General features: G+C 40.0%; 6 protein-coding genes across 25 annotated transcripts in view; 2 read left to right on the forward strand and 4 right to left on the reverse strand.

Moving 5' to 3' along the window:
• The window catches only part of LOC109533395 (ankyrin repeat and BTB/POZ domain-containing protein 2), a 32158-nt gene extending 24440 nt beyond the window's left edge, over positions 1–7718 (reverse strand). The window contains exons 1-4 of one of the 3 annotated variants that reach the window (XM_048664124.1): positions 7188–7718; positions 4406–4674; positions 273–462; positions 51–215 (exon numbers count right to left, since the gene is read on the reverse strand). In XM_048664124.1, coding sequence (XP_048520081.1) covers positions 51–215; positions 273–462; positions 4406–4593 — 543 coding nt within the window. In that variant the 5' untranslated portion in view covers positions 4594–4674; positions 7188–7718. Of the gene's footprint in view, positions 1–50; positions 216–272; positions 463–541; positions 3443–4405; positions 4675–7187 lie in introns of those variants that run through there. The other 2 variants (XM_048664117.1, XM_048664122.1) reach the window with 2 other exon arrangements.
• A 783-nt stretch (positions 7719–8501) lies between these two features.
• Positions 8502–14611, reverse strand: LOC109532987 (zinc finger protein ztf-16). Of its 8 annotated transcripts, none has more exons than XM_048664188.1 (9): positions 14331–14611; positions 13545–13634; positions 13378–13479; positions 13036–13044; positions 12829–12973; positions 12430–12765; positions 11062–11353; positions 10552–10999; positions 8502–10497 (listed from the first exon to the last, which is right to left on the reverse strand). In XM_048664188.1, exons 2-9 carry the CDS (start codon positions 13564–13566, stop codon positions 10265–10267), a joined length of 1587 nt encoding a protein of 528 aa, XP_048520145.1. In that variant the 5' UTR covers positions 13567–13634; positions 14331–14611; the 3' UTR covers positions 8502–10264. The 8 variants fall into 8 exon arrangements, with proteins under 8 accessions (XP_048520145.1, XP_048520136.1, XP_048520141.1 ...); XM_048664179.1 differs by having other exon boundaries at positions 13552–13634; positions 14331–14610; XM_048664184.1 differs by lacking the exon at positions 14331–14611 and adding an exon at positions 13953–14313 and having other exon boundaries at positions 13552–13634.
• A 203-nt stretch (positions 14612–14814) lies between these two features.
• LOC109532990 (gastrula zinc finger protein XlCGF8.2DB) lies at positions 14815–18195 on the forward strand. 4 transcript variants are annotated; one of them, XM_019898159.2, is made up of 5 exons: positions 14815–15117; positions 16631–16783; positions 16840–17512; positions 17590–17934; positions 17980–18195. In XM_019898159.2, the coding sequence occupies exons 2-4, from the start codon at positions 16670–16672 to the stop codon at positions 17850–17852; spliced, it is 1050 nt and encodes a 349-aa protein (XP_019753718.2). In that variant the 5' UTR covers positions 14815–15117; positions 16631–16669; the 3' UTR covers positions 17853–17934; positions 17980–18195. The 4 variants fall into 4 exon arrangements, with proteins under 4 accessions (XP_019753718.2, XP_019753721.2, XP_019753720.2 ...); XM_019898162.2 differs by lacking the exon at positions 14815–15117 and having other exon boundaries at positions 16519–16783; positions 16840–17215; XM_019898161.2 differs by lacking the exon at positions 14815–15117 and having other exon boundaries at positions 16527–16783; positions 16826–17512.
• On the reverse strand, positions 18185–21456 carry LOC109535983 (5'-AMP-activated protein kinase subunit beta-1). 7 transcript variants are annotated; one of them, XM_019902035.2, is made up of 6 exons: positions 20651–21456; positions 19155–19340; positions 19032–19106; positions 18785–18970; positions 18512–18720; positions 18185–18461 (listed from the first exon to the last, which is right to left on the reverse strand). In XM_019902035.2, the coding sequence occupies exons 1-6, from the start codon at positions 20673–20675 to the stop codon at positions 18315–18317; spliced, it is 828 nt and encodes a 275-aa protein (XP_019757594.1). In that variant the 5' UTR covers positions 20676–21456; the 3' UTR covers positions 18185–18314. The 7 variants fall into 7 exon arrangements, with proteins under 7 accessions (XP_019757594.1, XP_019757595.1, XP_019757591.1 ...); XM_019902036.2 differs by having other exon boundaries at positions 19032–19100; positions 20651–21454; XM_019902032.2 differs by having other exon boundaries at positions 18779–18970; positions 20651–21452.
• Positions 19657–23884, forward strand: LOC109535986 (serine/arginine-rich splicing factor 7). Of its 2 annotated transcripts, none has more exons than XM_019902046.2 (5): positions 19657–19796; positions 19860–20027; positions 20091–20244; positions 20302–20469; positions 23032–23884. In XM_019902046.2, the coding sequence occupies exons 2-5, from the start codon at positions 19865–19867 to the stop codon at positions 23159–23161; spliced, it is 615 nt and encodes a 204-aa protein (XP_019757605.1). In that variant the 5' UTR covers positions 19657–19796; positions 19860–19864; the 3' UTR covers positions 23162–23884. The 2 variants fall into 2 exon arrangements, with proteins under 2 accessions (XP_019757605.1, XP_019757604.1); XM_019902045.2 differs by having other exon boundaries at positions 19659–19796; positions 23238–23884.
• Positions 23885–23945: 61 nt separating this feature from the next.
• On the reverse strand, positions 23946–26584 carry LOC109535981 (coiled-coil domain-containing protein 85C). Its single transcript, XM_048664204.1, has 7 exons — positions 25803–26584; positions 25597–25748; positions 25333–25516; positions 24969–25275; positions 24364–24551; positions 24171–24302; positions 23946–24106 (listed from the first exon to the last, which is right to left on the reverse strand). Exons 1-7 carry the CDS (start codon positions 26160–26162, stop codon positions 24059–24061), a joined length of 1371 nt encoding a protein of 456 aa, XP_048520161.1. The 5' UTR covers positions 26163–26584; the 3' UTR covers positions 23946–24058.
• Between the last annotated feature and the right edge of the window lie 60 nt (positions 26585–26644).

Consider the following 26644-nt stretch of genomic DNA (forward strand, 5'->3'; position numbering starts at 1 on the left):
TTTAGACCCTAAAAGTAGTTTTTACTCACAACCTACTGGTGAATACTCACCATACTAATAGATGCATGTGAACAGTTGTACTCTGCATTGTTGTTCAGATTGTTTTTCGTGGTGGAAAGGTTGCTTTTGTCGATTTGTTCGCTGAACGTGGAGGTTTTCACATTATTGGCCACAAACAGGTGCTGGAAGGGCTCAACTTTCCTCTTCGGTGATACCTAAAGCCCGCAGTTACCATTTGCGTGTATTCTAGATTGGGAGCCAGATGAACTCACCATTCTTTCACTGGTGGTCTGTTGTTCGGTGGCTGTTGGGGTAAAGGCGGGTTTGATAGCAGCATTGCTGATATTAGCAGGAGTGTGCACTCTGGACGAGTCCTTTTTCAGTGTGTTCCTGTTGATTTCGTTGTTGTTTTCCACGTTCGTCTGGAAGTTTGCGTGCTCTGTCCGGGAATTGCTGGATAATCTGGAAACAACATGCCAAGCTAGCGGAGGGAGAGATTTTGGAGATTTCCAGCCCTCTAGAAGTCGTTGTTGGTTGTTACCTTTTGTAACTTAGATACTCAGAAATCATGTCGGCCTCCATGCCCAGAGGAAAATCGTCGTCAAAATCATCTTCATAAAACCTGTAGCTGCCGATTGTGACTTCATCTAACAGTTGGCAAGCGTAGGAAAAGGTGCTTTGGGAAACCACGTTCAAGACCTGGCAATGCTCCAATAGCTCCAGCGTAAAGTCGCTGTCGATTTCTTCAGTTCTTTTTATATTCCGATCGTGCAAATCTTCAGCCTCATTGACATAAATCACCGACTTATGCCTGCTGCTCAGCTCAGTTTTTTTGGGGGTCTCCAGCCTCTTGAGTTTCCTTTTGGCCTTCTTGCCAATGGTGGAAAACTTTTCAAACTCCTGCTGGTTCAGGTCCAGTTCCATGCCGAAAAACGTTAATTTTCTGCAGTTGTTTTTCGAATCGCGCACTTTCAAGCCATCACCGACTTCCACTTTGGTTTCACTAAAACTCTTCAGCTGTCTACAGAGCGAGCAAATGCAGTTTTCCTTGCACAACAAAATCATTGTTTAATCGCTTTATGGTGCTTGAACTTCAGCAGTCTGTTAATGAATGGCTGTGGCTGGAAGCCAACATTAATAACAATGCGTTGTTTTACAAATAATAGAATAATGAAGGCGTTTTCGCGCGGAATAGATTTCGGGCATTCTATGGCGTTCTGTGCCATCGGGGCGAAAGGTACGTTAACTGTGGAAGCGCAGTTATTTCAGCAACTCTGCCCGGGAATTTTTCAAAATTTCCAATTAAGTTTCAGCCAAAAATTCGACTAACGCTAACGAAACTCTGCATGGCGAAGATTCTTTCTTGCTATAATAAATTGAGCTATTTCCCATGATTGTTATCAATTTCTTTTCAAGACCTTGTCGTTTTCACTTTTATACTGTTACTGTCTATTATATTACTCCTTTGTTAAGCTCGCGGCTTCTTCATAACGATTTAATTGTATTATTGTCATGTTCAGCATCCGCTACGGTTAATTCCACGGTATCTTCAATTTAATTATCAAAATTCCTGCTTTCTCACACAGTTAAACGGAAACCTCTCCTCGAAATAGGGAAGTTTTTAGGCTCGGCATGGAACTGTTAACTGTTCAAATCCGGATTTGGGTCTCGGAAAGTTTCAATTTACGTGTGCACATTCCTCCAGCACATATGTGGGATTTTTCGTCGGAATCATCGAAAGTGCTTTCTTGGAGAAAGCATGGGAATACATGGTAGATTTTTCATGAATTCTATCGGCCAAACATTGCCTAGAAGTCATTAATTACACTAGATTTCTAAGTGATTTTATGGGAAGCTTCCGAACAAAGCTTTTCATTTCTAGCTTTCAGAAATGGAACCTAACATGAAATGCTATCTCCCCTTATTGAAAGGACAAGGACGTAAGAAGGAATTCTATCTATATTATATTATATAGAATATAAGCTGTTAGCGTTTTACCGTAAAAGCTTGGTTTCACATTACTTAGCTTCCTTGTTTTACTCGAAAATTCATATTTGTCTGGTTAAAAGGAAATTAACAGCGCTTAGTTTTACATGTGCTGCGCAGGATGTTGAGCAACATTAATTTGCATGTTAAAAGGTTTGAGAGGACACAAAAAATCAGACACCGGTGCAATTTCAGTGAAATTTGTGCAGTCTGGGGATTCATTTATTATCTATCGGGTGCTTAAGTTTCAAGTAGATACTTGTTCCTGATTAAAAGTTACGAAGTTTTCAATTCAAGCTTGCAGTTGGTTTAAAACACCGATTTTTGACTGGGATTTACAGCGCTCGGAAAAATCAGCAATAAGCCCTATTTCAATGCCAGTCTGAGAGTTTATAAAATAATATATTTTGAATAGAGTGGGTAAATTTCAACCGTATAGTTTTCGTGGTTTGGAACCTATGAATTTTTAAATTCCAGCTTGCAGTTGATAGAAAACTCATTTTGGTCTAGCATTTTCAATGTGCATAAAAATTAATTTTGAAATTTGAATGCACTTGTATTTCAATAAAATTTTCGTTTTTGCATTGATTTATAAGCTAGAAGTTATGAGTATTTTGAGTAAAGGTTGCAACCAAGCTAAAGCATTTATTTTTTATTGGCATTTGAAAAATTCCCAAGAATCGACATTGGGTGCGATTTGAACAAAATTTTCAGAATCTTTATCTCAAGCTGTAGTGTATGGAATGTCTCAGTTTCACAAGGCTCACTGTTCCATATTAGAAGTTACAATTTACTAAGTGAAGCAGATCAAAAACGTTTTTTTTTTTCACTGGGAATACTTCCATCACTTAATCAGATTTTTATGCGAATTATTAGAAATTTGTCACACTTCTAAATTAAGAATTTTTAATTGAGAGCTTGCAACTGCCGTAAACCTGATTTTTCGAAACCACATTATCAAAACCCGTAAAACTCTAGTTTAAATTTTCCATATTTTCAGCTCGATCTATAGCCTATAAAATGTGTTAATTTAATTAAGCTGCCAGCTTCCAAATAGAAATCACAATTTTTTTAAATGAATCTTTCAGTTGAGCGAAAACTCTCATTTTCGACTGACATTTACAATGTTCCCAAAAAGCAAGATTTGGTGCGATTTAACCGAAATTTTTGTCTACTTTTAGATTCATGTATTGAATATAGATGGTCAAAATTAGCGATTACCACGAGCCTTACATTAGAAACTAGAAATTTTTAATTGCGAGCTTGCAATTTCTGGAAACCTTATTTTTCGAACCCATATTTTCAGAACCTACGTTTTACGGTTTTAGAAACATTTGAATGAAACTTTTAGAACCCTTAGACCACGTTAAAGTCTATAGAATGTGAGAATGTCGTATAGCTGACGGCTTCTGACTGAAACTTACAATTTTTTTAAATGAGGCTTGCAGTTGTGCAAAAATTATAATTTTTGACTGACTCATATTTCCAAAATGTTTCCAAAAATCAGAATTTCCTGCCATTTAAAAGAAATTTTCACCGCGTTTACACTTACATTACATTACACTTACCTTACACAAATGTGCAGATGCCACCGGACCCTTTGGATCAGAAATTGGGAATTTTTAATAGAGCTCGCAATTGCCGGAAACCTCATTTTTCGATTCTACATTTCCAAAGCCCGGAAAAATCAGATTTTGACCCAATTTTATAGAAATTTCCAGAATTTTTAGCTGAATCTAGAATCTATGGAATGGGACAATTTCATATAGCTGACAGCTSCCGAGTAAAAGTTAACATTTTTTTAAATGAGGCTTGCTGTTGCTGGATAACTTTTACTTTTGACTAATCTTTACAGTCTTCTCACAAATCAAGGTTTAGTGCAATTTTTAAGACATTTCCACAGCTTTTAGACTCGTGTATTACCTAGAAAGTGCCAAACTTTCCAGTTGGTACAGGCTTTAAGCTAGAAATTACGATTTTTTAAAAAATAACGAGCAATTGCTGAGAACGTTATTTTTTAAATCACATTTTCAAAGCCTGCAAAAATCAAGGTTTCCATGCGATGTTAAAAGAAATTTCAGCATTTTTACATCAAGTTTTAATCTATAGAATGTGTCAATTCCATACGACTAACTGTTCTTGACTTGACAACGTCAGAAGTTAAGATTTTTTAAAAGAGCTGACTTAAATGAGTTGAGTGTTTTATACTGTTAGCTTAAACTTATGATAAAAATTCATCCTTCGTCTTCTTCTAACTCAAGTAAAGACCTTGGTAAATAGTAAACTTTACAATTCACATTAACAAAACTTCCACAGGAGAAAATCAGCAAAACTCAACAGCATAAATATGTATAATTAGTTCCCCACACAATGCGCTTTTGGCTTAAAACTGATCAAATTAACTAACATTTAACGTTACCTTCGGGGTTTTGGTCTCAGAATCTCATGGTTGGCATCAGTAATACACAGTGGATTCAAAGGTCCGCTCATATGGTCAACACCAGTCCATTGCTCATCCAGAGATTCAGTCGAATTGCTGCTTTTCAATGTGGATAAACCTTCCCAGCTGGTTGGAGATGGCTCCGAACGTCCCTGTTGCTGGGACATGGTTTTTATGCAACCATCTAATGGTTCTGAGGCTTCTGCTTGAGCCACTCATATAGTTGAGGAGGACGACGGAGAGGCGCACTTGGAGATTAATTGGGTTTTTGATTGAATTTAATTTGGTACTGATTTAAGGGGTTTTCCAGGTTCCTAGCAATGGAGTTTAAACCTGGTTATTATTTTGAGACAGCCTGTAATAAGTCTACTGGAGTCCGGGATTAGAGCTATCTTTTGTCTTGAGAGTGTGAAAAATTCTAATAGATGGTAGCTCCCGTTTAGAAGTTATAATTTTTTTAAGTAAAGTTTGCAGTTGAGCCAAAACTTATTCTCAGTTACATTGGTAAGGTTCGAGAAAATTAGGATTTGGACAATTTCACTAGAAGTTTCAGAAATGTTGGAGTTATTTGCTGTATGCGGAGCGTACAAATTCCAAAAGCGTACTCGCTCTCGTTTAGAAGATACATTTTTGTAATAAAGCTTGCGGTTTAGCGAATTGTTAAATTGTTGAAAGAACTGCGAAAAACGAACTGTTGAAAGTTTAAGACTCCGATTTGCAAGGTTGGCAAAAATCAGTATTAAGCATAATATCAGTAAAATTTTCCAGAATTTTGAGCACATTTCTTGCCTACAGGGTGTGCAAATTTAAAAGAACTACCTGTCCTAGGCGAGAAGTTACGAATTTTTTTAGTACAGCTTGTAGTAGAGCATTTTTTTCAATTCAACTGCCATTTAGCTACTAAATATATACAATGCTTTCTAACTCGGTCTTCAATCCGATGTGAGTGAAATTTTCACGGTATTCAGAATCATTTCTTATCTACAGAGTGACAAAAAATCAAGATTTGGCGCGATTTGAATGAAATTTGCACAGTTTGTAGACCCAAATCTTATGTACAGGATGGTCCAGTTTGAAATCACGAGTTTCCTTGGATTATAAGTTACGAATTTTTGATTGAGAGCTTGCGCAATTGGTCGAATCTCGAAACATTATTTTACAAACCTACATTTCCAGAGCCCAAAAAAATCAAGATTCGGAACGATTTGAATCAAATTTGCACCGTTTCTAGACCCAAATCTTATGTACGGGATGGTCAAGTTTGAAATCACCAGTTGCCTTGGATTATAAGTTACGAGTATTTTAATGAGAGCTTGCAATTGGTAGAATCTCGAAACCTTATTTTACAAACCTAAATTTCCAGAGCCCAAAAAAATCAAGATTTGGAACGATTTGAATGAAATTTGCACAATTTATAGACCCAAATCTTATGTACCGGATGGTCCAGTTTGAAATCCCCAGTTGCCTTGCATTATAAGTTACGAATTTTTTATTGAGAGCTTGCAATTGGTCGAATCTCGCAACCTTATTTTACAAAGCTACATTTTCAGAGCCCAAAAAAATCAAGATTTGGCGCGATTTGAATGAAATTTTCACAGTTTGTAAACCCAAATCTTATGTACAGGATGGTCCAGTTTCAAATCACCAGTTGCCTTGGATTATAAGTTACGAATCTTTTATTGAGAGCTTGCAATTGGTCGAATCTCAAAACCTTATTTTACAAACCTGTATTTCCAGAGCCAAAAACCAATCAAGATTTAGAGCGATTTGAATGAAATTTGCACAGTTTGTAGACCCAAATCTTATGTACAGGACGGTTCAGTTTCAAATCACCAGTTGCCTTGGATTATAAGTTACGAATCTTTTATTGAGAGCTTGCAATTGGTCGAATCTCGAAACCTTATTTTACAAACCTGCATTTCCAGAGCCAAAAACCAATCAAGATTTAGAGCGATTTGAATGAAATTTGCACAGTTTGTAGACACAAATCTTGTGTACAGGGTGGCCCAGTTTCAAATCACCACTGGCATTGGACAATAACTTACGAATTTTTAATTGAGAGCTTGCGATTGGCAGAAACCTCATTTTTTCAAACTCACATTTCCAGAGCCGACAGAAATCAGGATTTAGAGCGATTTGAATTAAGATTTCAGGCTTGTCTGCTATCTACAGGGTGAGCACATTTCACACTAGCTAGCCACCTCACGCAGAAAATTGCAAACTTTTTAAATAAACCTTTTTAAATGGGCCTTCATTTAGCAACTAACTATTTAAAAAAATTGTATAAAATCAGTCTCAATTGCGATTTGAGTAAAATTTGCACAATTTGCAAACTGAAATCTTGTATACAGAATGGCCCAGTTTCAAGCCCGCAATTACACGTTTTTAAAAGTGAGCTTGCAATTGGCGAAAATCTTTTCTCTTAAAGCAGCACTTGCAACGCCTTTACGAATCAGGATTTGATGTGATCTTCGTGAAATTTTCAGAACTTACAGACTCAAGTCTTGGCTATGGATGGTGAAAATTACAAACCGCTATTGGTTTTAAGGGAGAAGTTGCGAATTTTTACGCAAGAGCTTGCCACCAAAAATAAAGAATTACTTCAAGCCATTATTTGGAGTTGTCCCCTTTTAGCACGTTTTCGAACTTGAAACCTATCAGTTTAGAGCTGAATATATAGAGTTCTCCAGCTAACAGGGCTTGGAAACCTGGATTACCCCCTTAATAACAGAAAAAGAAAAACATCCCTGGCACAACCTACATATTCATCCACTTCGACACTGAAAAACACATGCACCTGATCTGCTTGCACCATCCATCATCCTAAACGGTACCGAAATTCCGCGCACCTTTTCGCCGAAAGCACCAAAAGGAACCATCGACTATTTTCACCGAAAAACCGCTCAACTCGCCGCAAATTCCCCGATACAAAGGCACAAGAAAATTAGGAAATTTTCGAAATTGTCGCACTACAGAAAGGTCCAATGGTCTCGATCACTTGATACTTGGGCTGTTGTAAACATTAACTTTTGACCATGGATGCCGAACTCGAGGTATGGGTTCAGGTAACTCTTTAGGCGAGCATTGAAGTGCCGCAAGTTGCACTTTAGGAACCCAAACTCATTTTGATTGGCCTTTGGAGGTTTTTTGGGTTTTTCGTGACTATTTGGCAGCTTTGGGGTTGCTTTAGAACGTTTCGCTTTCGCGACTGACTGGCGTCTTCAGAGATAGTTGGATGGAGGCCGGCAGGTTTTTGCAGGCACAAATGAGAGGCAAAGTGTTCGAAAAACGACGAAACAGTTCCCAGATTAAACTTGGAAAGGCCAAAATCGACTCGCCTAATAAGGTTGTGTCCGATTTTTGTTGACTTGAGTCTGGCCTCAGGGGATTTCGGAAGACTTCGGTGGCGGCGAGAGGGAATTCTTACCAACCCAACGAGGTGCGACGCCTTAAAGACATTCGACCCACGCCAATCTTTCGCCGAAAAGAATGGAAATCGCTGTGGGTTTAACAAAGAACGGATCACCAAATACAATAAAAATACGCCTTTTTGTGGGTTTAAAGCTAGTTACTGATTAATAGGTTTTTGCCTCCAAAATCAGTCAGTCAAAGCCTGGGAAAGATCCATCTGCTCCTGAGTACATTTCAATACATTTTTTTGCAAAACCCGTTGGAAACTCTACACCCGTGAACTTAACGTCGATTTCTTATGTGGAATTCAAGAACTGGTTTGTTCCATCTGAACAACAATAAGAGGCCGATGGCGTGGTGCCTAAATATGCTACCATTAAACATTTTGATTATAATTGCTGCGTTCGAAAATGGTGCGCCTGACCTCCTCAGGCTGGCTCTTCGCATAAAACGGCGCTCTTCTTAAGGTCATCAACTAATTAGCGGCACTAGTTCACCCATAATTGCATGCGATTTGTTCTAATAATTCCCGAACCGATAGAACGCTCAATTAACCACGTAGCTGGATAATTGCCTTATTATGCCACTGAATAAATCAGGGTCTTTGCAGCCAAGTGGCCCAATTTAGCTGAAACAGTGGCGGATAGGGAAATTGAAAAAAAAATCAGAAAAATAAAATATCTATTCAACCCCGCCACCTTGAAAAACTGCAAATATCTACACATACAAAATGATATCCTACATGAACGATAAATAAAAATAAATATGGTATAGATGCAAAAAGCCTTAAAAAACAATTTACATGAATCCAACCATTGTGGGAATGTGTATACATGAGTCGATACATTGAGTCACTAAAACGTACTTGTACAACTTATTGCACCGAAATCTAAATAAAAAATAAATATAATGTACAATTTATCTAATCGTGGAATGTTTACACCTATAACGTTTGATTTGTTGTCCTCAATTGGAATTGCAGCTTGATTGCGCTGAATGAAAAATCCTAATTAATTTGGCCAATACATTTGAGGATCCATGGCCTGGATATTTAGATCAAGCGATAATGTTTTAGAAATCGCTTGCCAAATTAAACATAGTGAATCGTTGAAAAAACCCTCAACGTTTCACCTTGTTTATTCCTTTAACGCATAATTGTACATTTACAACAAACAACATTATTTCTCTCCGTACATAACGTTATTTAACAATCTCTTTACTCGATAAAAATTTATAAACTCTATAGTCTACTATGTATAATGTCTATCTAAAGTGTATATTATTATATATATATAAATCTATTCAAAAATTTAACAAAATTCTCTTGGACGGATGTTGTTTCTCATTATCGCATTGAGTAGGCTACGTAGGCACTTACTCGTATAATATATAACAAAAACATCTTTTCCCAAAACTTTTCATACTAAAGCGTCTTGAGCTCTTCAAATGGCATTGGATTATATCCAACCCACCTCAGTGCTCACCGTACATCCGAATTATACAATTTTGCTTATTAAAATTTGTCATGTACAAAATTGAGCTGATTTAAGGTTTGAAATTCTCAAACCTATCAAGAGTATAAACGTTAACCAACACAATAAGCGCGTTTTTTTTCTGTCATTTTTCGCCCCATAAAACAGGCAAAGAGCCCCGATAAGCCGCCTGGCGTGAAGAGATTAGATGATAGATGACGGCCTCTTTGATTGCGCCCTTAAGGAGGAGCACAAAATGATAAACTACTAGGATTTCTTTTGAAAAAACGGCAAATAAAAGACGCGACAGAAGAGACAAAATTGAGCTTGTTGGGGCGTTGGCTGGTACAAAAAATCAGCATCAGGGAAAAAACTTATCGTCAACTAATGAGTGGACTGCATCCTTTTTTTAATTCTCAGAGAGGAAATGTGAATGTATCGGCGCATCAAAAACTTACCTATCTAATAGTTACTTACTTCGAGGTATAACAACAACAATAACAAGTTTAAATGCAACGATAATGGAATGTGAATTTGAATCTCACTAAACCGGCTTGCAGACTTGCGCCCAAAGTGAATCCATAATAATTCAGTTTTCAGTGTCTCCATTCAATCACACCAGTTTTCTGCTGGAAAAACGTTATTTCTCTTTAAGGCACTATTGGCTACTATAAGGCGCAATTGAATAGAAACTAGTTATAATGATTGAGTATGAGTGCACTTATTCTGTATAGTAGATTTTAGGCACGTTGGGAGGACGTTTCCGTTTTATAATCGTCAAACCGTGATAATTCAGTGACAAAGCGTTAGAAAAATATGTACAATTTCCTTGGTTGAGGGCCACAATAAAACCAAAATTTCCCTCTTAGCTATTTAGAAAAATGCGCCCAGACCCTGAAGACATCGAACCCCTGACTTACTACGTGTAGGTTTCAGGGAAGGGCTCCATTAATTGTCACTGATGGCTTTTGCTGAGTAGATGCGAATTGAACTCGTACACACTGGAACATTGTTCGCCGCAAATATTGCATTTCCATGGATTGGCGTCCGAGTGGCAGCCCTTGTGAAGGAAGTAGAGGGTTTGATCGGGAAAACCGATCCCGCAGAAGGTGCAATGGAGGCGTTTGCCAAACATCCTCCACAGGGAGGAATCGGAGGGATGCTCCATTCCAGTCGATGTGATTGCACCTGGAACAAACCAACACTTAGCCCCACCCTTAAGGAAATGGCCGAGATACTGACCATTGGCTATCGTATCAGTCGGCGAAGAGTCCGAATTGTTCTGATTTGGAGACGCAGTGGATCGGCCTCGATTTGCCGAATTACTCCGCGAAATCAGCTTCTTTTTCAGGTCGTCGCGTAGCAGACTCTTCAAGGGCGAAACCTTAATCAGCGAGTTCAAATTGCTGTTGGTGGCGTTTTGTATGGTCATAGCATCTGACTCAGAAGTGAAACTAGCAGGCCGGCTTCTCTTTGCCTCATTATACTCCTCGCCCGGCTCCTGTTTGATGGGAATGAGGGAAATCGACGGCGTAATGTTGGTCTCCTGCTCCATTCGCAGCGAGTTGGGCTGGATATGGCTGCTGCTGGGCGCATTTGAGTTCGAATCGGCCGATTGAGGCGAATTCGGACTGTCTCCATTCACCATCCGGGGCCCCTCCATACTGTTACTGCTTCTCTGCTGCTGATCCTTTACAGCAAAAAAACACACTTTTAGTCACAGTTGGACTGGAAGTTGTAACATGTGCTTACCAGAGTGGGTGAATAAACTGCGGTGGGCGCATCCGCCATTGAAATTTCCACATGGGGAGTCAAAAAGTGCATGGGGGGCGTCGCATTGTCAGCACTTCGATTCTCGGTGGAGTCGCCCGAGTCACTGTAGTTAGCTGAGGCTGCACTAGTTACACTAACCGAAAGATTTGAGCTGAGCTGATTGAGCGAATTGAGGGCGCCATCGACCGCATTGAAACCCTGTTGAGCCGCAGCGGCGATTAAATGCGATTGAGTGCCTGGCGCTCCTGGATTGTCCAAATCTATACCGTGCCTGAAAGAATCAAGAAACCCCACGTTAGCTACTTCCAAATGTGCAATATATAGGGTGATTCAAAATTGGCGTCATTCCTTTTAAGGGGTAATAGGTGCTCACTTGGAAGGTGCGAGAAAAATATTGATTTTTTTTCGATAATTTCTAGAAAACAGTTGAAAATCGAATTTCAACTTTGTTTTTTGAAAGTGTTCCATGTTTAATTGGAAGCATATCGGAATACTTCAATATGGAAACATTCAAAAAGAAAAATTACAATATTTACTTCAAATTACAAACATTTTTGATATTAAAAAACTTCTCTTCTACAATTTTTTGATGAAAAGTCAAAGCGGCAATGATGTTTTTTGGCATTAACATTTTAAGCAGATAGTTACAAGTGGATCGCCCATAAGAATTTAGGCCAACAAAGGGCGAGGAGAATGCTTCCAGGAAGATAGTGGACGACAATAGATGTTCGGGTTCGAGACAGAGGAACAAGTATTAGACATAACTGCAGAAGAGCCTTTCAGGGGAACACAGAACATTGCACAACTGGCACTTTCCCAGGCACCAAATAAATACCGGCTACATTCCTACCACGTATGTAAGATCACATTAAACCAATGGATTACTAAACAACGGTATAAATTGAGCAGGAGTGAATAACCTAACTAACCGAATACGAGAATCAGCCGAGAAGAATGCATAATAAGGTAATTACACAGGCACTTGTTGAGAGTTACAGACTCAAATGTGTGTTTTTGCTATTTGTAAACAAATTAATAATGCGCGGTTATGAGTTCGAAATAGGTTCCGTCATTCAACGATTCCTGTTGAATTTACCGTTTATCCTTGTCTCTTATTGTCACTTTCTCGTGGTTACCGGAGTTTTATATAATTACGAAGCAACAGGTATTCACGTAATGCTAATTAGACAGATTGGCTTGAAAAACATTGTTGCCGTTCTTGTAATAAAGTTTTTTGCAAATATCTCACATTTTAATAACAATTAAATTTTTTTACCATTTTACATCACCTCCAGAGGAATGACGCCCATTTTGAATCACCCTGTATATGTATGTAACAGAACTTACCGGTTAAAAAAGTGAATCCTCAAGCTCTTCATTGAACCAGCGCGGAAGTTGCACAGTGGACAAGACTTGACTAAATCATGCTGGCCCACGTGCTCGTTCTGGAAATGGGCACGCATTGCGATCTGCCGCTGAAACCCTCGGTTGCAAATCGGGCAATGATATGGCAATGCCTTCGTATGTGTGGTGAAATGTTCAGCCAAATGATCCTTGCGGAAAAACCGCTTCTGACACACTTTGCACTCGTAGGGCTTGACTCCAGTGTGCCGCATTTTGTGTCTTCGCATATTGGCCCCGTTTGAAAATTTCATTTTGCAAATATCGCAGTCGAACGCTTTTCTACAGCAACACACACACAAACAGTTAGAGATTTTATACCGAAAGAAAACACCTCAAATTTACCTTTGCGCCCTCTCCGGGGGCGACGTGCTGGCATCAGCTGCTTCCATCTCCGCCTCACTTGACGCTGTGTGGGAAATTGTGATGTGATTCGTAAGGGCCGAAGGAGTCACTGCTTCAAAGTCACACACTGTACACTTGTAGCCTCCTGCAAAATTTGTTGAACTTTATCCACTAAACCAGGAACCGGGCCAAAGCGGCTGTTCTTGCCTCGAACTCCTAACAAATACTGATACTTCGAGCTAGACCGCAAAGTCAAATGGGTAGTAAAATCCCTACTTTTATGCATTGACCCTGAGGTTCCCATCCCATTTCACCGCTCGTGTGTAGGCTAATTTCCAAGACTGTTGAAGATAAGGCGCAATGACAACACACAAGAAAGGGCCGCGTTGTCTACTGAATAGTAATTAGTGAGCCGATTAACTAGAACCCATTATAATTGACTTATCAATTAATGACCTGTGGGTACTGAGAGAACAAACGTTCCGGAAATTTTCTTGAACCCTTTAAAATCCCTAGAACCCTTGCTATTGAGATCTTTTCAGCATTTACCTTCCGAAGAGTCGTAATTTGAATTGGAGCCAGTCACTGCTTCCTCTGGTTGATCATCCTCCTGTTTTTCAACTACTCTAGCTACAGTTACAATACTACTGCCTGCAAGAAACAAAGAGCCATTAGAGGTGAAGCTGAAGAGCAAGGACTATTCAAGCGGCTCTTACTGCTTACCAGAGTCGGCCTCATTTTCAGTGGCAGTGTTTGCCATGATCACCGGGTTGAAGTTAAAAAATCGCTTAAGTTGGCCATTAACACTGAAAAAAAAACACGCTGATTTAAAAAACGGGACAGGCTGTAAAAGAGCGAGGAATTAATGGACTGAGAATGGGGCCCACGTGCACGGGATAAATAAAGCCAAACCCACAAGGCCAGAGAATTTTCCGAAAACGCCCAGGCGAAAAGGCGGATTTTTTTAAATAAACTTAATTCGCATCTTAAGACTTACATACAGCGAGTACATAAGACAACAAACAAACAACAGTATTGACCTGAAAAAAGCGACGAATGCAACCAAACGCTGAACTAACAGTAATTGCAAAAGATCCAGTTCAATAACCAGAATGGGGGCCCACCTTTGATGTAACCCATTTTTCACAGCAGGTCATGTAAAGCGCCACAGGCTAGAAAAGTTTGTTCTGTATGTCTGCACACCATTACGTCACACAAACACTGAAATTGGCGTGAATTTAAACAAGTTTTCGTATGAAATCAACGAATCCAGAAGCTGAGAGCCGATTCCCATGCACCGATTGCGGGCCAAAGGCTTGAACACGTAAGCAGAAAGGCCTGCCTGTCGAATAACGTTACTTTTGGGACACCAATGTGAGGATGTCCCGAATGAGAACACTGCACTTTTATGCACTAGATATCAACAAATAACAGCTTTTCACCAACTGGTCTAACCTTAAACGCTACAAAACTGCTTTTGCTGATCGGAAAATGATACTTACAAAAACTGGGAGTCCGAATAAAGTTGCTAAAACTAAGTCTACATTAAAAAACACCTGTACACATTCTGTTGACCGCTTTTCGAGCCGTTCCAGGTTGATGGCGACCTGGCAGGGGAAGTGGGATCGTGGCCCTGAGCAGAACCGGACTTGGCCACCAAATATTTCGGGATAAACAATTTTAAACCATTTGTTTCCCGCGGTTCACCCATTTAGCAGTTATTTTAAAGATTTCCTGCGAAATCGCGCAATTTTCACAGCCCTTTCCCCGACAATACTGACACATAACCTTGAACAGTATACAAAACTTTAACAAATTATTTTCCAAAAGCAATTCAAACATTTCAATTCGGGTTAATTTTACCGAAAACTCTTCAAGCTATCGGTTCAGGGCAAATAGGGCTTTTCTCGTTTTTTCTTAAGCCCGAAAGTCCTGACTGACAGCGATTGTCCTGTCATTTTCTTTAGTTCGTTTTTTGCATAAGGGTAGACTGGGCGGATTGCGTGCGGGTTGCTCCGTCTAAAGTTTAAAAATTCGGAAAATAGTTCGTTTCCCACAGCAAAAGTGCTGATTTTCTTCGACGGGAACTTCTCCTGCCTCGTTTGGTGGTATTTTCCCGGTCAGTAGTGCGTTTTTCGCGACACAAACTCGTTTTTCCTAGAACCAATTTTCTGACGTGTCTGCCCTCCAAACCACCTTGATCAACAACGTCAAATAAACATTTCGCATATTAAAGGAGTGTTTGGTGTCTTTGGAGGTCTGTGAGGAAATTGAACTATTAGCTCAAAGGTAAGTGCATTTTTCCTCAGTCTTGACTCTCCTCAGTCTTGACACAAAGGCTTCGAACTGACCACTAATGGCAAACTGGCCTCAGAAATTTTATTTGCTGTTAAATTACAATGAGCCGGTTCTGATGCATCCTTCTAGAGATGGGAAGCATACTTATTGCGTAAAATCATGCCGTCTTAACAAATGCGTCGTATTCCCGGCTTGAAACTTAAGCCAATTTGATAAAAACAGGATAAAGGCGTTGATAAACCATCGCTATCGCTTAAACATTCAAATATTGAATATGGAATTAAGCATTTAGAAAATGGAAAAGTAGGTAAACATGTCACCGCGGCCGCGCACTTAGAACCAGGACTTTGGGAATGGGAACCCGCTGATGACCAATTCTTCGCATAGCGGGTTCACCGTCAGCAACTTCGAATTGCGGCCATTAAATTAAATTTAAAAAAGCTGCTTCATTTATTTTTTTTCCCAATATCGTGCCAATCCTTTCAGGCTTCAGAAAAGTCCATCAATTTGAGGTAATATTTGTGTAATTACACCAGCCTTGGAATGCAAGGGCCGCTAAAATTCTCCAAAGGCCGTCGTGCCTTAGAGCAAGTAAAATAATTTATAACTTGTTTTATTTTTTCTATGGATCGTGCCTTCAATAGGTGAAAAATAATAATACGCTCCTGGCGACTCAGGGCGGGCGGCATTTTAAGGGTTCCGAAGGGCACAGGTACTATTATCACGAACAAAGGAACTCGGGTTTCAAAGAATTTGACCTCGGACTCCATAAAAGTTTTACCAAATATTTTTTTCGATGTTTGCAACGTTAAACCCATAGACAACAAAATTAACTATTTTACTCTATGGTTCCATCTTCCTGTCTTCTATGCACAGGTATAGAACAAGGCTTATACCTGTGCTTATATCATCACAGGACACAAAGTCCACAGACAAAGTAAGAGTCAAAGCGTTATTCATAGATAAAGACGAGCTTTATTTAGCTGATTTAGCTGACCACATGTTGATTCTTCCGAGAAGGAGAGCACAGAATAGATTTTCTTTCAAATAATATATTTTCTTTCGGGTACATTTCAGGATCTCAGAAACGCCTCAATACTTAATCTCAATATGCACTGACTGCATAGACAAGACAAAAATACGCCTAATGAAATTTAAATATTTCACTTGTTAGTAACAATTAACTATCTAAACAATTTAAAACTAAAACTGTGAAAAAACTTCTTAACATTTTTCTATATGTTCATCAATTTTGAGTTTGGAAGAAATAATCCAAATTTAATTTCAATACAAATAATATAAACCCGCAGCTAACAACACTACGTTGCCACAGCATGCCTCAAAAAACGTGGCAACCTTAAACCTTAACTAGGGTTTTGACATTGTCAACTGTTTGCAAACTTCGGTTATGTACATTAACAATATATTTATGATATATTTACAAAACATACACGGAGGCAGATTCTTGTCCTTGTTAAGCCTTGTTTTATGTTCTTGTCTCTAGCATACATAAAATACTCCAGTTTCTCGCGTTGCAGTCGCAATGAACTTAGAAAACGTATGTCGAACCTGCTTACGGGTGCCCCAAAACCCGAAAATGCTATTTGAAGACAAAACCGAACTGGTGAAGAAGATCGAAGCACTCTCTGCTGTAGTGGTGAGCGAATTTTGTATTCGTTTGTATACATCAATTGTGTAGTGTTCCATTTGCAGATTGAAGAGACTGAAGAGCTGCCGAAGCACATCTGCGAAGAATGCGTTCAAAATATAAACAACTACTACAATTTCCGAAAGGTCATCATTAACACCGACTTGGATCTGCGAACTAGACTAAACACTTTAAAGGCCACTAAGTACACGTTCAAACCGCGAAGTAAAATGAAACATTGCGAGATCGTAACCGATTTTTTCGAAGATTCAGTGGATATTAAGCCAGAGGAAGACATGGAATTTGCAGAAGACGATATAAAAATTGTAGACCATGACTTGGAAAAGAGCATAGATGCAAATGACTCAGAATATATGCCAAAACAGGACTTAGACATGTTAAAGGACTTGGCCACGAAAAGGATCTTCAAATGTCGACAATGTAAGAAGATATTTGACTCGAAATTTAAACTATACAATCATCGAAGAACCGAACATCAGACTCCAGGTGTTTGCAATATTTGCGGCGCTGTAGTTAGAGCGGACAATTTGAGCAAACACATCAAGCTTCACTCGGAAACTCCTGTAACATGCAAAGAATGTGGAAAAACAGTTAAGAACTCGGAATCATTAAGATCGCACAAGTTATTGCATTCAGAGAACTCTTTCACTTGCGAGATTTGCGGGCGAAATTTTAAATTAAAAGGCGAACACACACGACATTTAAGGAGACACGGTGGTATGTAATACAAACAGACATTATCAGTAGCAATTACATTTTATGCAGCTTCTAGTTAACTGGTTGATTTGTTGCAGATCCAGATTTTCGGAAAGTGGCTTGCTCGCTGTGTGGCAAGAAAGTTCACGAATTGAAGAAGCACATGTTGACGCACACCGGCCAGAGACCGTACAGTTGTGAAAACTGCCAAAAAGGATTCACCAGTCGATATGCGCTGAAAATCCACAAGAGACAGCACACCAATGAGCGGCCCTACATTTGCAATCATTGTGGCAATGGATTTCCTCAGAAAGTATCTCTGTTAACACACTTAAAGTCCAAGCATTGCATTGTAATTTAAGCCTAAATGGGAACTGAACTAGTTACTAAAAGCTTTGGTAAGCCGAATCAGTTTCTAATAATATTTTCATCTATTGGAGAGAATTCGCCGAAACGAGCACTTTTTACAGTAACACATTGATTGATTGAAATTCTGTGCTGGTTTAGTAGTTTGAGTGAGGAGACATTTATGTTTTAAAAATATATTTAAGAACGATTTTGGAGTATTTACAATAGAATATAATAACGGTCCTATCACTAACAGCAATATGTTTGTTCGTTTTTATATGTTGTTAGGTAATGTTTCCGAACTTCAGCAGAGAGTAGGCGTAAATTTATACATTGCAATAAATGAACTTGAGAAATTCGGAACATTTATTAGCTATAAAACTGCCTTTGATTGCAGAAAATCCACTAAAAACTAATCTTTTTAATCATGTGCAATTCTACATAACTAGAGGATTTCAACGCATTGAAATCCCGATTAAATAGGCTTGTACAAAAGGGTAGTCACATATTTTTTTCGGTACCTATGAGTAGCACTGAGTACCATCACTCCGTCCTTAATGGACAATGCATACAGATGATTCAGCATTACGTGGTTGGGTTCTGGTAGTAAGGTTGGTTCACACTGAAACAACAATGTTAAATGTCCAATTTATTTAAACTACTAGCTCTTACCGATAATGGCGTGTCCTTGTTCAAAATCACTTGCAGTAAATGGGGTGGTAGGATTGGAGGTCCGCTGTTTTTCTCCCAGGGCTTGTAAACAGGAATCTCCTGTGAAAACTCTTTTTGCGAATCGTCTTTGGCACTTTCTTGATCCTTTGCCAAAGCTTGGAACACTTCAAAATCGGACTTTTTCACCGTAATCATATTGTTCTTTTCCCCTATGAACAATTGCGGGTACTGTCAGTCCTGGAAGGGTTGTCCAGCGCAAACATTTACCTTTACCTGTGGATTCGTTTTCCACAATTTTGTTCTGCGGGTCATTTTTCCATTCCCCATCCACAAAATACCTGTACTGGTGTTCTCCTTCAGGCAAGTCGATAATTGTTACGAAATCCCCATGGCTTCTTACCATTGGGATGGTTTCCCAGTTCGAAAATGAGCCAGATAGGCAGACATCCTTGCCACCACCTAGAGAGATTAACAATGGGTGTTTGTCATTGTATTTTTGGGCTGAAAGTATTTTGCTTACCTTCCCAGCGAAATACTGTTGGAGTTTTTGTATCGGTAGTGTTAGTCAAAATGCTCGTTCCTTCAGACACTGCAACTGGACGGATTTAGACAGGGTGATTCTAAGTAAGCTAAGGCAGTTTACCTGTGTTCGATCTAGGGCGGTTGTAGTTGATGGCAGGTTTCGTGAAATAGGGCTCCTCGTCGTCTGGAGCCCCGTGAAATCCCTTGTCGGACGTCTTGTCGAAAACAAACGCCTGTCCTTCTTTCATAGGGGATGACGGTGCGGTGTCCACAGACTTTTGCCTATCGCGCGTCGGCCCGCTGGCACCTGCATTGCCCATTTTGCACTTAGTTAATTAGTTTTTAGTGAATTTGGCAAAAAATCTACTAGTCAAAACATTATTGACATTTTCTGCTAGATGAGGCGGGCAGATATTTGACTGTGACATAACAAAGGCAAAAACTAGAAGAAGGCTAAATATTTATCGGTTTTTTTGCTGTGCAAAAGCCAATGTATTACTTCCAGGGTGTTTTTCGACGTTTTTCTTTTGTTGCAAAGCATGAATTAGAACGCAAAAATAGACGTAATTTAGGTTAGTTGGACTATGTTGCATACTTCAGGGCGTTCGCCATCTTGTTGATGAAGCAAAATTTTGACAGACGTCTGCTGTCACTCGAAGGTTTTGTTTCTGGGGAAACGTGTTGGTTATCGCGAAAATCAATAAGCCTTTAACTACAAGTGGAAAGGCTTCGTTTAGCTCATATTGCCAGTCTATTCAAGGCGGTAAGTGGGCGTTGAATTGATGACAACAGTGGTCAATCGTACAGTGCAAATCTTAAATTCCAGCAAAAATGGCTAGTCCAGCCAAGTCCAGGAGCCGCAGCCGTTCAGTCAGCTCTGCAAGCAAAAAAAGCCGCTCTAGGAGCGCCAGTTCCTCACTCAGTCGATCCCGATCACGATCGCGCAGTGGAAGCAGTGAACGAGATGGTTACAGGCTCCACATTGCTGATATCGGTGAGTCTTATCAGTACAAACCTCTTGAGTTCATCTCAAACGAACTGCCCCCCTCAACTTCAGGTGACGATGTCCGAAAGACTGATTTGGAGAAGGTGTTTGCGCCCTATGGGGAAATCAAGGAAGTGTGGCTGACGAACAGTACGCCATGCTTTGGTTTCGCAGTTTTTAAGGACAAGAAGGATGCGGCAGTTGCCCTGAAAGCCTGCGATGGGGCGTAAGTTGACCAAGAATCTCAACCCCAACATTTGCTAAATTGTTTTTTTAATCTCAGTGAAGTTTGCGGCTGTCGCATTCGAGTTACATACGCCCGACCCAGAACCAGGGGTCAAGGGCGCCGCTATTACTCGAATAACATGAGATGCTATCAGTGCGGCTACAACGGCCACTTTTACAGGGACTGCCCGGAAATTACCGGCGGAAGCGACAACCGAAAGGACCGGTATGTGCAGTACCATTTTCAATCTCTTGCAGGAAATGCCTTTGCGTTTTTATCGGGCCTCGAACTACGCTGAATAAAACGGGGTTCAATCACACTAAAGTTTGCTAGTATTTATGGATGATACAAGCATTTTTCAAACAACAGTCGCTGAAACGATTGGAGCACTTATGAGAATACTTACCGCTTAATGAGTCGGTTTTCTGCATGGTTTTTCACTTTTTTCAGACAATTTTCACTCAGTTGCACCAGAGCACTCTAATTTAACCAGCTTAAATCCTTAACGAGTTTAATTAATTTCATTTAAACATCAAGGGTATAATTGGGACAGGTTAGCAGCTAAATTGTGACGATTCTAATGGAAAAAAACAGCGATTAAATGTTACGCTGTTAATGGATTTGTTCGCACAGTGATAATAGCGCAGCTAGATGTTTACTTAAACTATTAAGAGCCATGGATCATACGCTGTTAAGTTTGCTTTCCGGCTTCAACAACAGAGATCAGTGCTTTTAATTGAACTGTTTTGATCGCGTTTTATTAATGTTATGTTTATTTGGTTCAACGTTTTTAAGTGGCCGTAATCAGTGGATGCTCGTTAAAAATCGCCAAAGGCGTTTCCTAACTACAAACGCTATTCCAGTTCGATTCAAAATTTCTACTTCTAGGGAAGCTAATGATATTGCGGTAAATCCTTTGTTACCTGTAACTATAAGCTAAAGTCCACCCGGTCTAGGTATGTCCTTGAAACGCGTATTAAAGTAATACAAGTTAAATACAGTTAATATTTTTGTTTGATAGCGCGCTTGAACTACTCAAGCAATTTACAGATAGCCTTGTTTGTTGCGGGGCCGCAAGGATTTTGCATTAAACGACCTCAAATTCACGTGTAATGATGGACTTTAGTTTTAGTTTATTTCACAACGTCATCCTCATTATCTTCACTTAAGTGTGTTTTGTCATTTTTCAATCGGACGGTTTGGCAAATTTGCAATTTTAAGCCTATTATTGAGCAAAAGTACCACTGATGGTGGTGAATTTTCTTAAAGGGAACGTGAAGTCCATAAAACGTATATTTGACCCAAGCATTTTGGCGGTAATTTTAAATAGTTAATTGTAAGTAAATTTAATGATTTAATACAGTTTCTATTTGTATGTGTTATTTTCGGATAGGGGCGGGTCAGCAATAATGTGAGGGCGAACATCGGTCCATTTTGCTCATATTTTGTCTACCATCGCCATATCGTATGAGTTCTTCATGTTTTTTTTTCTATTTTCTGCGTAATTTAACTGAGGGTTTACCGACACGAAAACAACACACTTTAACGCAACAGTTGAGGCAAATTAATAGCGAAACTCAAGAAAGTAATTTATTTACCCAATTAATTTTAGGTATTTTATGAAGAAAAATAAAATTTCTACGTTTACATAAAACAATACTATTGACAAATGTTGAATTCATTAACAATGAAAAACAAAGGAAGTTTTTAAAACTTTTATAAACCGTGCTAAAAGATACTTCTAATTGACAAAATTAATCTTTCAAATCGTGCCAATCTCGCAAAATAAATTTTAATAAGGCGTTTCAAATAATGACGTCACTGCCAAATGGCTTGGTCAAAAGTATGTTTATGTTTCCTGGACTTTTTCTGAATGGTTTCTTGGTTGCAATTTTGCTAAGCTGTAAAGCAGGGTTGCCCATAGAGCCAAACAAATTTCTTTTAATTATTTGCGCTTGAATTCGTCCACCAGATTTGAACTACATTCACAATCTGTTATCTTTTCATGCACAATTTCACGCCGTTCGAGTACCGATACATTTTCAACAATTCCTACAGTGTAGGTTTTGGATTTAGTTTGCTATTGTCACCGTTTAAGGGCACATTTGTTTTTATGCGGTCTTCTTCATAGTTTTCTCAACAAAACTGCCTCAGGAACAATCGCAATTTGCGATCAAACGGAGGCGGGTATCGAAAAAACTTAAGAAATGTCTTTTATTAAGTGTTCAATTTTTAAATGTACGTTTAATAAACAGTTACTTGTGGAAATTAGAAAAGAAAAACAATAACATTTTGTAAACTTTAACACGAGACGAAGCACTTATGGCTGCATATTCGTGTTAAGTTTTTCGCGTGAAATCAGGAACTCGCCCTTAAAACTGTTGCACTTAATTATGAAACACCCTGAGTAATTGTTGCAACATTGATCTAATCGAAGTCCAATTTGTATATACATTTCAAATAATTTAATCAACGGTTTACTTCAAAAAATGTATGTTGTAAAACGTAAAAGTTTGAAACAGGTCGCAAATTGATAAAAATATTCTCATACGATTTAAAAAAAAATTGCTATATTGGCAACCCGGCTGCAAAAGATCTATCTTATCAAAGTTGAAAACTTTCGATTTAAAAGGCAGAATGATAAGTTAGATCCTGATGGTAGCATTTGCTTATTGTGGCGATTGAAATTCAAAGTATCCGATTAGCTATCTGTTTCCCATCTGAACAACAACCATATATTATTGTAGTTTTTCCACATTGACACCTAATTGTTTTGTGATTTGTCAGGCACATGGTATTAGTTGGTATGATGTTTTGGTTATTCATATTCTGGGTAAAAGAGAGTTGGTTAAAATGGTCACGATGGTCAGATCCAGTTGATCCGATGGGTCCAAATGGGGTATTATGGAATGGCTGAAAATGATGATGATGATGATGATGAACTGGTGGCCATGTCATGGGGGTCGTTTATGGTTATTTGGTCTGGTTTTTAGTTACGGAAGGGAAAGGAGAAGCCACCGTAGCGACCGTGAAAAAGATTACGGTAGCAGAAGCAGGAGATCTTCTTTCAGATCTCGCAGAAGATCGACGGATGAGTTTGGTAGAAGGCGGCGATCTGAAGGTAGTAGCAGGCGACACCGCTACTAGGGTAAGTTAGTGTAAGGGAAACTAAAAAATTGTTTCATTATATTTGATTAGGTTTAACCACTTTACTGGTTTAATGAAATGTTAATTTGTCCGGTTTGGGTTTCTCTCGGGTCATGTTTGCTTCAAATATTGTGTAACACGTTCAGTGTTGTTGTAATTACATTATAAACAACTACATATTCAGTAGATGGCAATTCGGATAACAATGCGCAGCGACATTTTCTCTACATTAACACTGAGCGTGTTGAAAAAACGACCTTATTATGTATTTTACAGGCAAAGTGTAAAATTTTACAGGCAAGTTAGATGAGTCAACTTATCAACCAGTATGTTGTTTAATGTAATGTGCGCCTAAACAGTTGTCTAAAATACGATTTTTTCCGCATATAATAATGTTGAATAAACTTTAGTTGCATTTTAGAAGACTATGGCGTTAATGCGAGATATATGAATCTGTGTACTAGTAATAGGGCAAATAGATTTTTTTGAACTCTTATGAGTTTTGACTAGCAGGTACCTAGTGCCGGTCGGGGGGATGGAAATAGACGGTTGTAAATAAAATGTTTGTATTTTGTACACAAAAAACTACATTACGAACAATAAATAATGTGTTGCAGGCAAGCAGCGATCAATAATTTCAAATTGTCTGGCAAGGAAACGTCCGTGTTTATCTTCGGGATGTTGGCGGGCCTTCTTCCAGTTTTCTCCATACCACCTGCCGAAATTCATTAGTGCGGGATTAATTAAGGAGCACTATTATTTCGCCATCACTTGCTTACATTGCACATCTCCCAAAGAAGCGCTTTTTGACCGTCGTCCATGTCCTGTGGCTGCGTCAATCCCTCAGTCCCAACTCCTCCCCTATCGGGCGGCCGATCTTCTCTCTCCAGTTGCTCTCGAACTTCAAGAACCTGAAGAATGGGGAAGAAATGAGTGGCTGCGGTTTATCAAGCAGGGCCTAATAGGGCTTACTTGAAGAGCGCGAACGACGGCCTCTGGCCGCCCGCTCAATCCCCCCAATGGTGGATCGGGGGGCACTGCCAAACTGGGATCGCCCGTCGTCGTTGCGATCTGGTTGATTTTATGAGTCAACGATCTCTTGTCTTCCTCCAGCTGCTTCACTCGTTGCTCCAGGCTTCGCACGTACTGCATTATTTGGTCTGCGAAAGTAAATTAGAAGGAAACAGGAGTGAATGTCTTTGACTGGTTTATTTGGACTTCCATTGTCTTGGAACGTTTTTCTAAAACACTGGAAGTCCGAATAATCCGTTCGACTTCAAGCTTTCATTTCGATTCCCAGTAAATTTCGTACATTTATGGGTCTTTGGCAGAAGTGCCTCCTATATTAAACGGGTTGAATGGTTATTGTAGTGTGAAAACCGCACGAGCGAGTGGAATGTTTTTAGGAGCTCAGGTAAAACCCCCTGCCGTCTTGGAAGTGAGCCGTTTGATGGAGATTTGAAAGATTTTGTCCGCTGAGATGAAAGTGAGAAACCGTCTTCACACAGAGGTCTTTGATCTTTTGATTCTGGGTCATCTTCACTTGTTTGCTTTTACACAAAACTGATGTTTATTACCATTAAACGTGCTTCTTTGTCGTGCCAGGTTTTCATGCAATATCCGCTCTCGACTAGCAGACCGTCTAGGGCCGTTCGGACTGAACTGCGGCGGAACGGCGGGTTCATCTGCATTAGTGCTACTGCTCGATCCGTCCCCATCATCCCTCAGGTTAGTGGTTGTAGTGCTGCTGCCGCAGGACGGGCAAATCGCATTGCCGCGCTCCTCATCCAGGTAAAGGCACAGCTCCTTTAGTTCCAGATTGTCCTTAATCAGCTCCTGTTGCTTGTTGTCCAGTTCCCGCAGCTTGCTTTGGTAGGCACTGACCTGGGAAAAAACGGACTCAACTAGTAGCTGCAGTCATTTGGGCTGGTGAATTTCTACCTCTTGTCGCATGACGCTGGCCGTGTAGCGGCCGAAACGCTGCCATTCGCGCGCTAGTTTTCGCCCTTTTTGACGGTCGTCGTCCAGAAAACAGCACAAATCCCGCAGCTCCTGGTTGTCGTCCGCCAGGTGCTGGTTTTGCTCCTTCAAGGCCCGCAGATCCAACAGGAGGCTCTGCATGTGCCTGGAAAACATTGGAAAGTTGCAAGGTAGTAGACGTTTTAACGTAGTTAATTTATGGAATTTAAGAAATCAAAATTTTACCTGGCTTGGTCTTGCGTTGAACCAATCAGGCGAGGATCTTCAGGTTTTCGCACAAACTTCAGCATTTCCGGTCTGAGAAATTCTTCCTCGTACCTCACTAGAGGTCTATGGGGATTGGCCAGCGGCGCCGTTCTGAGCTCGTTTGGATTAATCTGCAACCAATCGCACCTGTTTTGCGTGCTTTTTTCACTCGATTTAATACGAACATGTGGAATTCCTGGCTCATCCAGGGGTCGTCGATGATCGGCCTGATGCACCTGAACCTGAGTGACCCGTTGATTGTGATCGTCGACCCGGACAGGGACAGTTTGCACTGGGTACTGACTAGGGTAGTAGGGCTTGGGGAGCGGCTGCCCCTGATAGTACTTTGAGGGGTTCAAGCTATGCTCCGGCACTTTTCCTCCCGGGCATTGTTTGGCCACATCCTTCCCTGTTGAGTGTTTGAGGATCCCGGTGCTTCCAGGGACCGGAGGCGGCTGATATTTTGGCGGTACCGTGCTCGCAATGCCCGGCGGACCTTCACCCGTACTAGATTTCGCGGTCAAGAACGGTTTTTTGCCGGACATGTTATGCAGAACGATCTAAACAGCTTGCAGAGAAACCATACCGAGCCACCATGACCTCCAAATTGGTACTACTATGTCGCTGGTACCATGTAAAAGCCTTTTCTCGCCGATGTAGGTCATGTAAGTAGTACGATTTGAGAAATTCACATCAGTTTTGCATACTAATCGTTGGTTGTTTGTTGTCGCTGTGCCTGTTTAATTACCGCACCCACAGTGGTACTCGGCGGAACCGTCACTTTGCGGGAATTGCACGCATTTTTGGCACTAGGAAACTGCGATCAAACCCTGAAGTCCCCGGAACAAACGTCGATGCGAAAGGAATGGTAAAGTGGTACGCGTTATTATGGTACCATCAACATGGCCGCGCTTTGACTCTGCTGCTGGTCAACTTTTGAACGTCAACAGGTAGGTGAGTGGTGGAAATCTTGAGATCTGAATGCCTGTATTGTACTACGTTTTGGTCGCAAACAAACTGCACCAAA

The sequence above is a fragment of the Dendroctonus ponderosae genome, unplaced genomic scaffold, assembly GCF_020466585.1.
Source record: "Dendroctonus ponderosae isolate FM_Combo_2020 unplaced genomic scaffold, Dpon_F_20191213v2 Dpon_F_20191213_1, whole genome shotgun sequence".
Lineage (NCBI taxonomy): Eukaryota > Metazoa > Arthropoda > Insecta > Coleoptera > Curculionidae > Dendroctonus > Dendroctonus ponderosae.

What these genes read in the sequence shown, in the direction of transcription:
- LOC109532987 (XM_048664179.1), bottom strand. Translation starts at nt 13,588, where the DNA reads ATGGCAAACACTGCCACTGAAAATGAGGCCGACTCTG. An exon ending in AGGATTCACTTTTTTAACCG is followed by an intron (nt 11,354 to 12,429) that starts GTAAGTTCTGTT and finishes TGATTCTTTCAG; the next exon opens with GCACGGTATAGATTTGGACA. An exon ending in GACTGATACGATAGCCAATG is followed by an intron (nt 10,498 to 10,551) that starts GTCAGTATCTCG and finishes GGTTTGTTCCAG; the next exon opens with GTGCAATCACATCGACTGGA.
- LOC109532990 (XM_019898159.2), top strand. Translation starts at nt 16,670, where the DNA reads ATGAACTTAGAAAACGTATGTCGAACCTGCTTACGGGTGCCCCAAAAC. An exon ending in AAGCACTCTCTGCTGTAGTG is followed by an intron (nt 16,784 to 16,839) that starts GTGAGCGAATTT and finishes TTCCATTTGCAG; the next exon opens with ATTGAAGAGACTGAAGAGCT. An exon ending in ACATTTAAGGAGACACGGTG is followed by an intron (nt 17,513 to 17,589) that starts GTATGTAATACA and finishes GATTTGTTGCAG; the next exon opens with ATCCAGATTTTCGGAAAGTG.
- LOC109535986 (XM_019902045.2), top strand. Translation starts at nt 19,865, where the DNA reads ATGGCTAGTCCAGCCAAGTCCAGGAGCCGCAGCCGTTCAGTCAGCTCT. An exon ending in GCTCCACATTGCTGATATCG is followed by an intron (nt 20,028 to 20,090) that starts GTGAGTCTTATC and finishes CCTCAACTTCAG; the next exon opens with GTGACGATGTCCGAAAGACT. An exon ending in CTGAAAGCCTGCGATGGGGC is followed by an intron (nt 20,245 to 20,301) that starts GTAAGTTGACCA and finishes TTTTAATCTCAG; the next exon opens with TGAAGTTTGCGGCTGTCGCA.
- LOC109535983 (XM_019902032.2), bottom strand. Translation starts at nt 20,675, where the DNA reads ATGCAGAAAACCGACTCATTAAGCG. An exon ending in AACAGTATTTCGCTGGGAAG is followed by an intron (nt 18,971 to 19,031) that starts GTAAGCAAAATA and finishes TAATCTCTCTAG; the next exon opens with GTGGTGGCAAGGATGTCTGC. An exon ending in ACAAGGACACGCCATTATCG is followed by an intron (nt 18,462 to 18,511) that starts GTAAGAGCTAGT and finishes TTGTTGTTTCAG; the next exon opens with TGTGAACCAACCTTACTACC.
- LOC109535981 (XM_048664204.1), bottom strand. Translation starts at nt 26,162, where the DNA reads ATGTCCGGCAAAAAACCGTTCTTGACCGCGAAATCTAGTACGGGTGAA. An exon ending in CCAGCGTCATGCGACAAGAG is followed by an intron (nt 25,276 to 25,332) that starts GTAGAAATTCAC and finishes GTTTTTTCCCAG; the next exon opens with GTCAGTGCCTACCAAAGCAA. An exon ending in CCGTCGTTCGCGCTCTTCAA is followed by an intron (nt 24,303 to 24,363) that starts GTAAGCCCTATT and finishes CCCATTCTTCAG; the next exon opens with GTTCTTGAAGTTCGAGAGCA.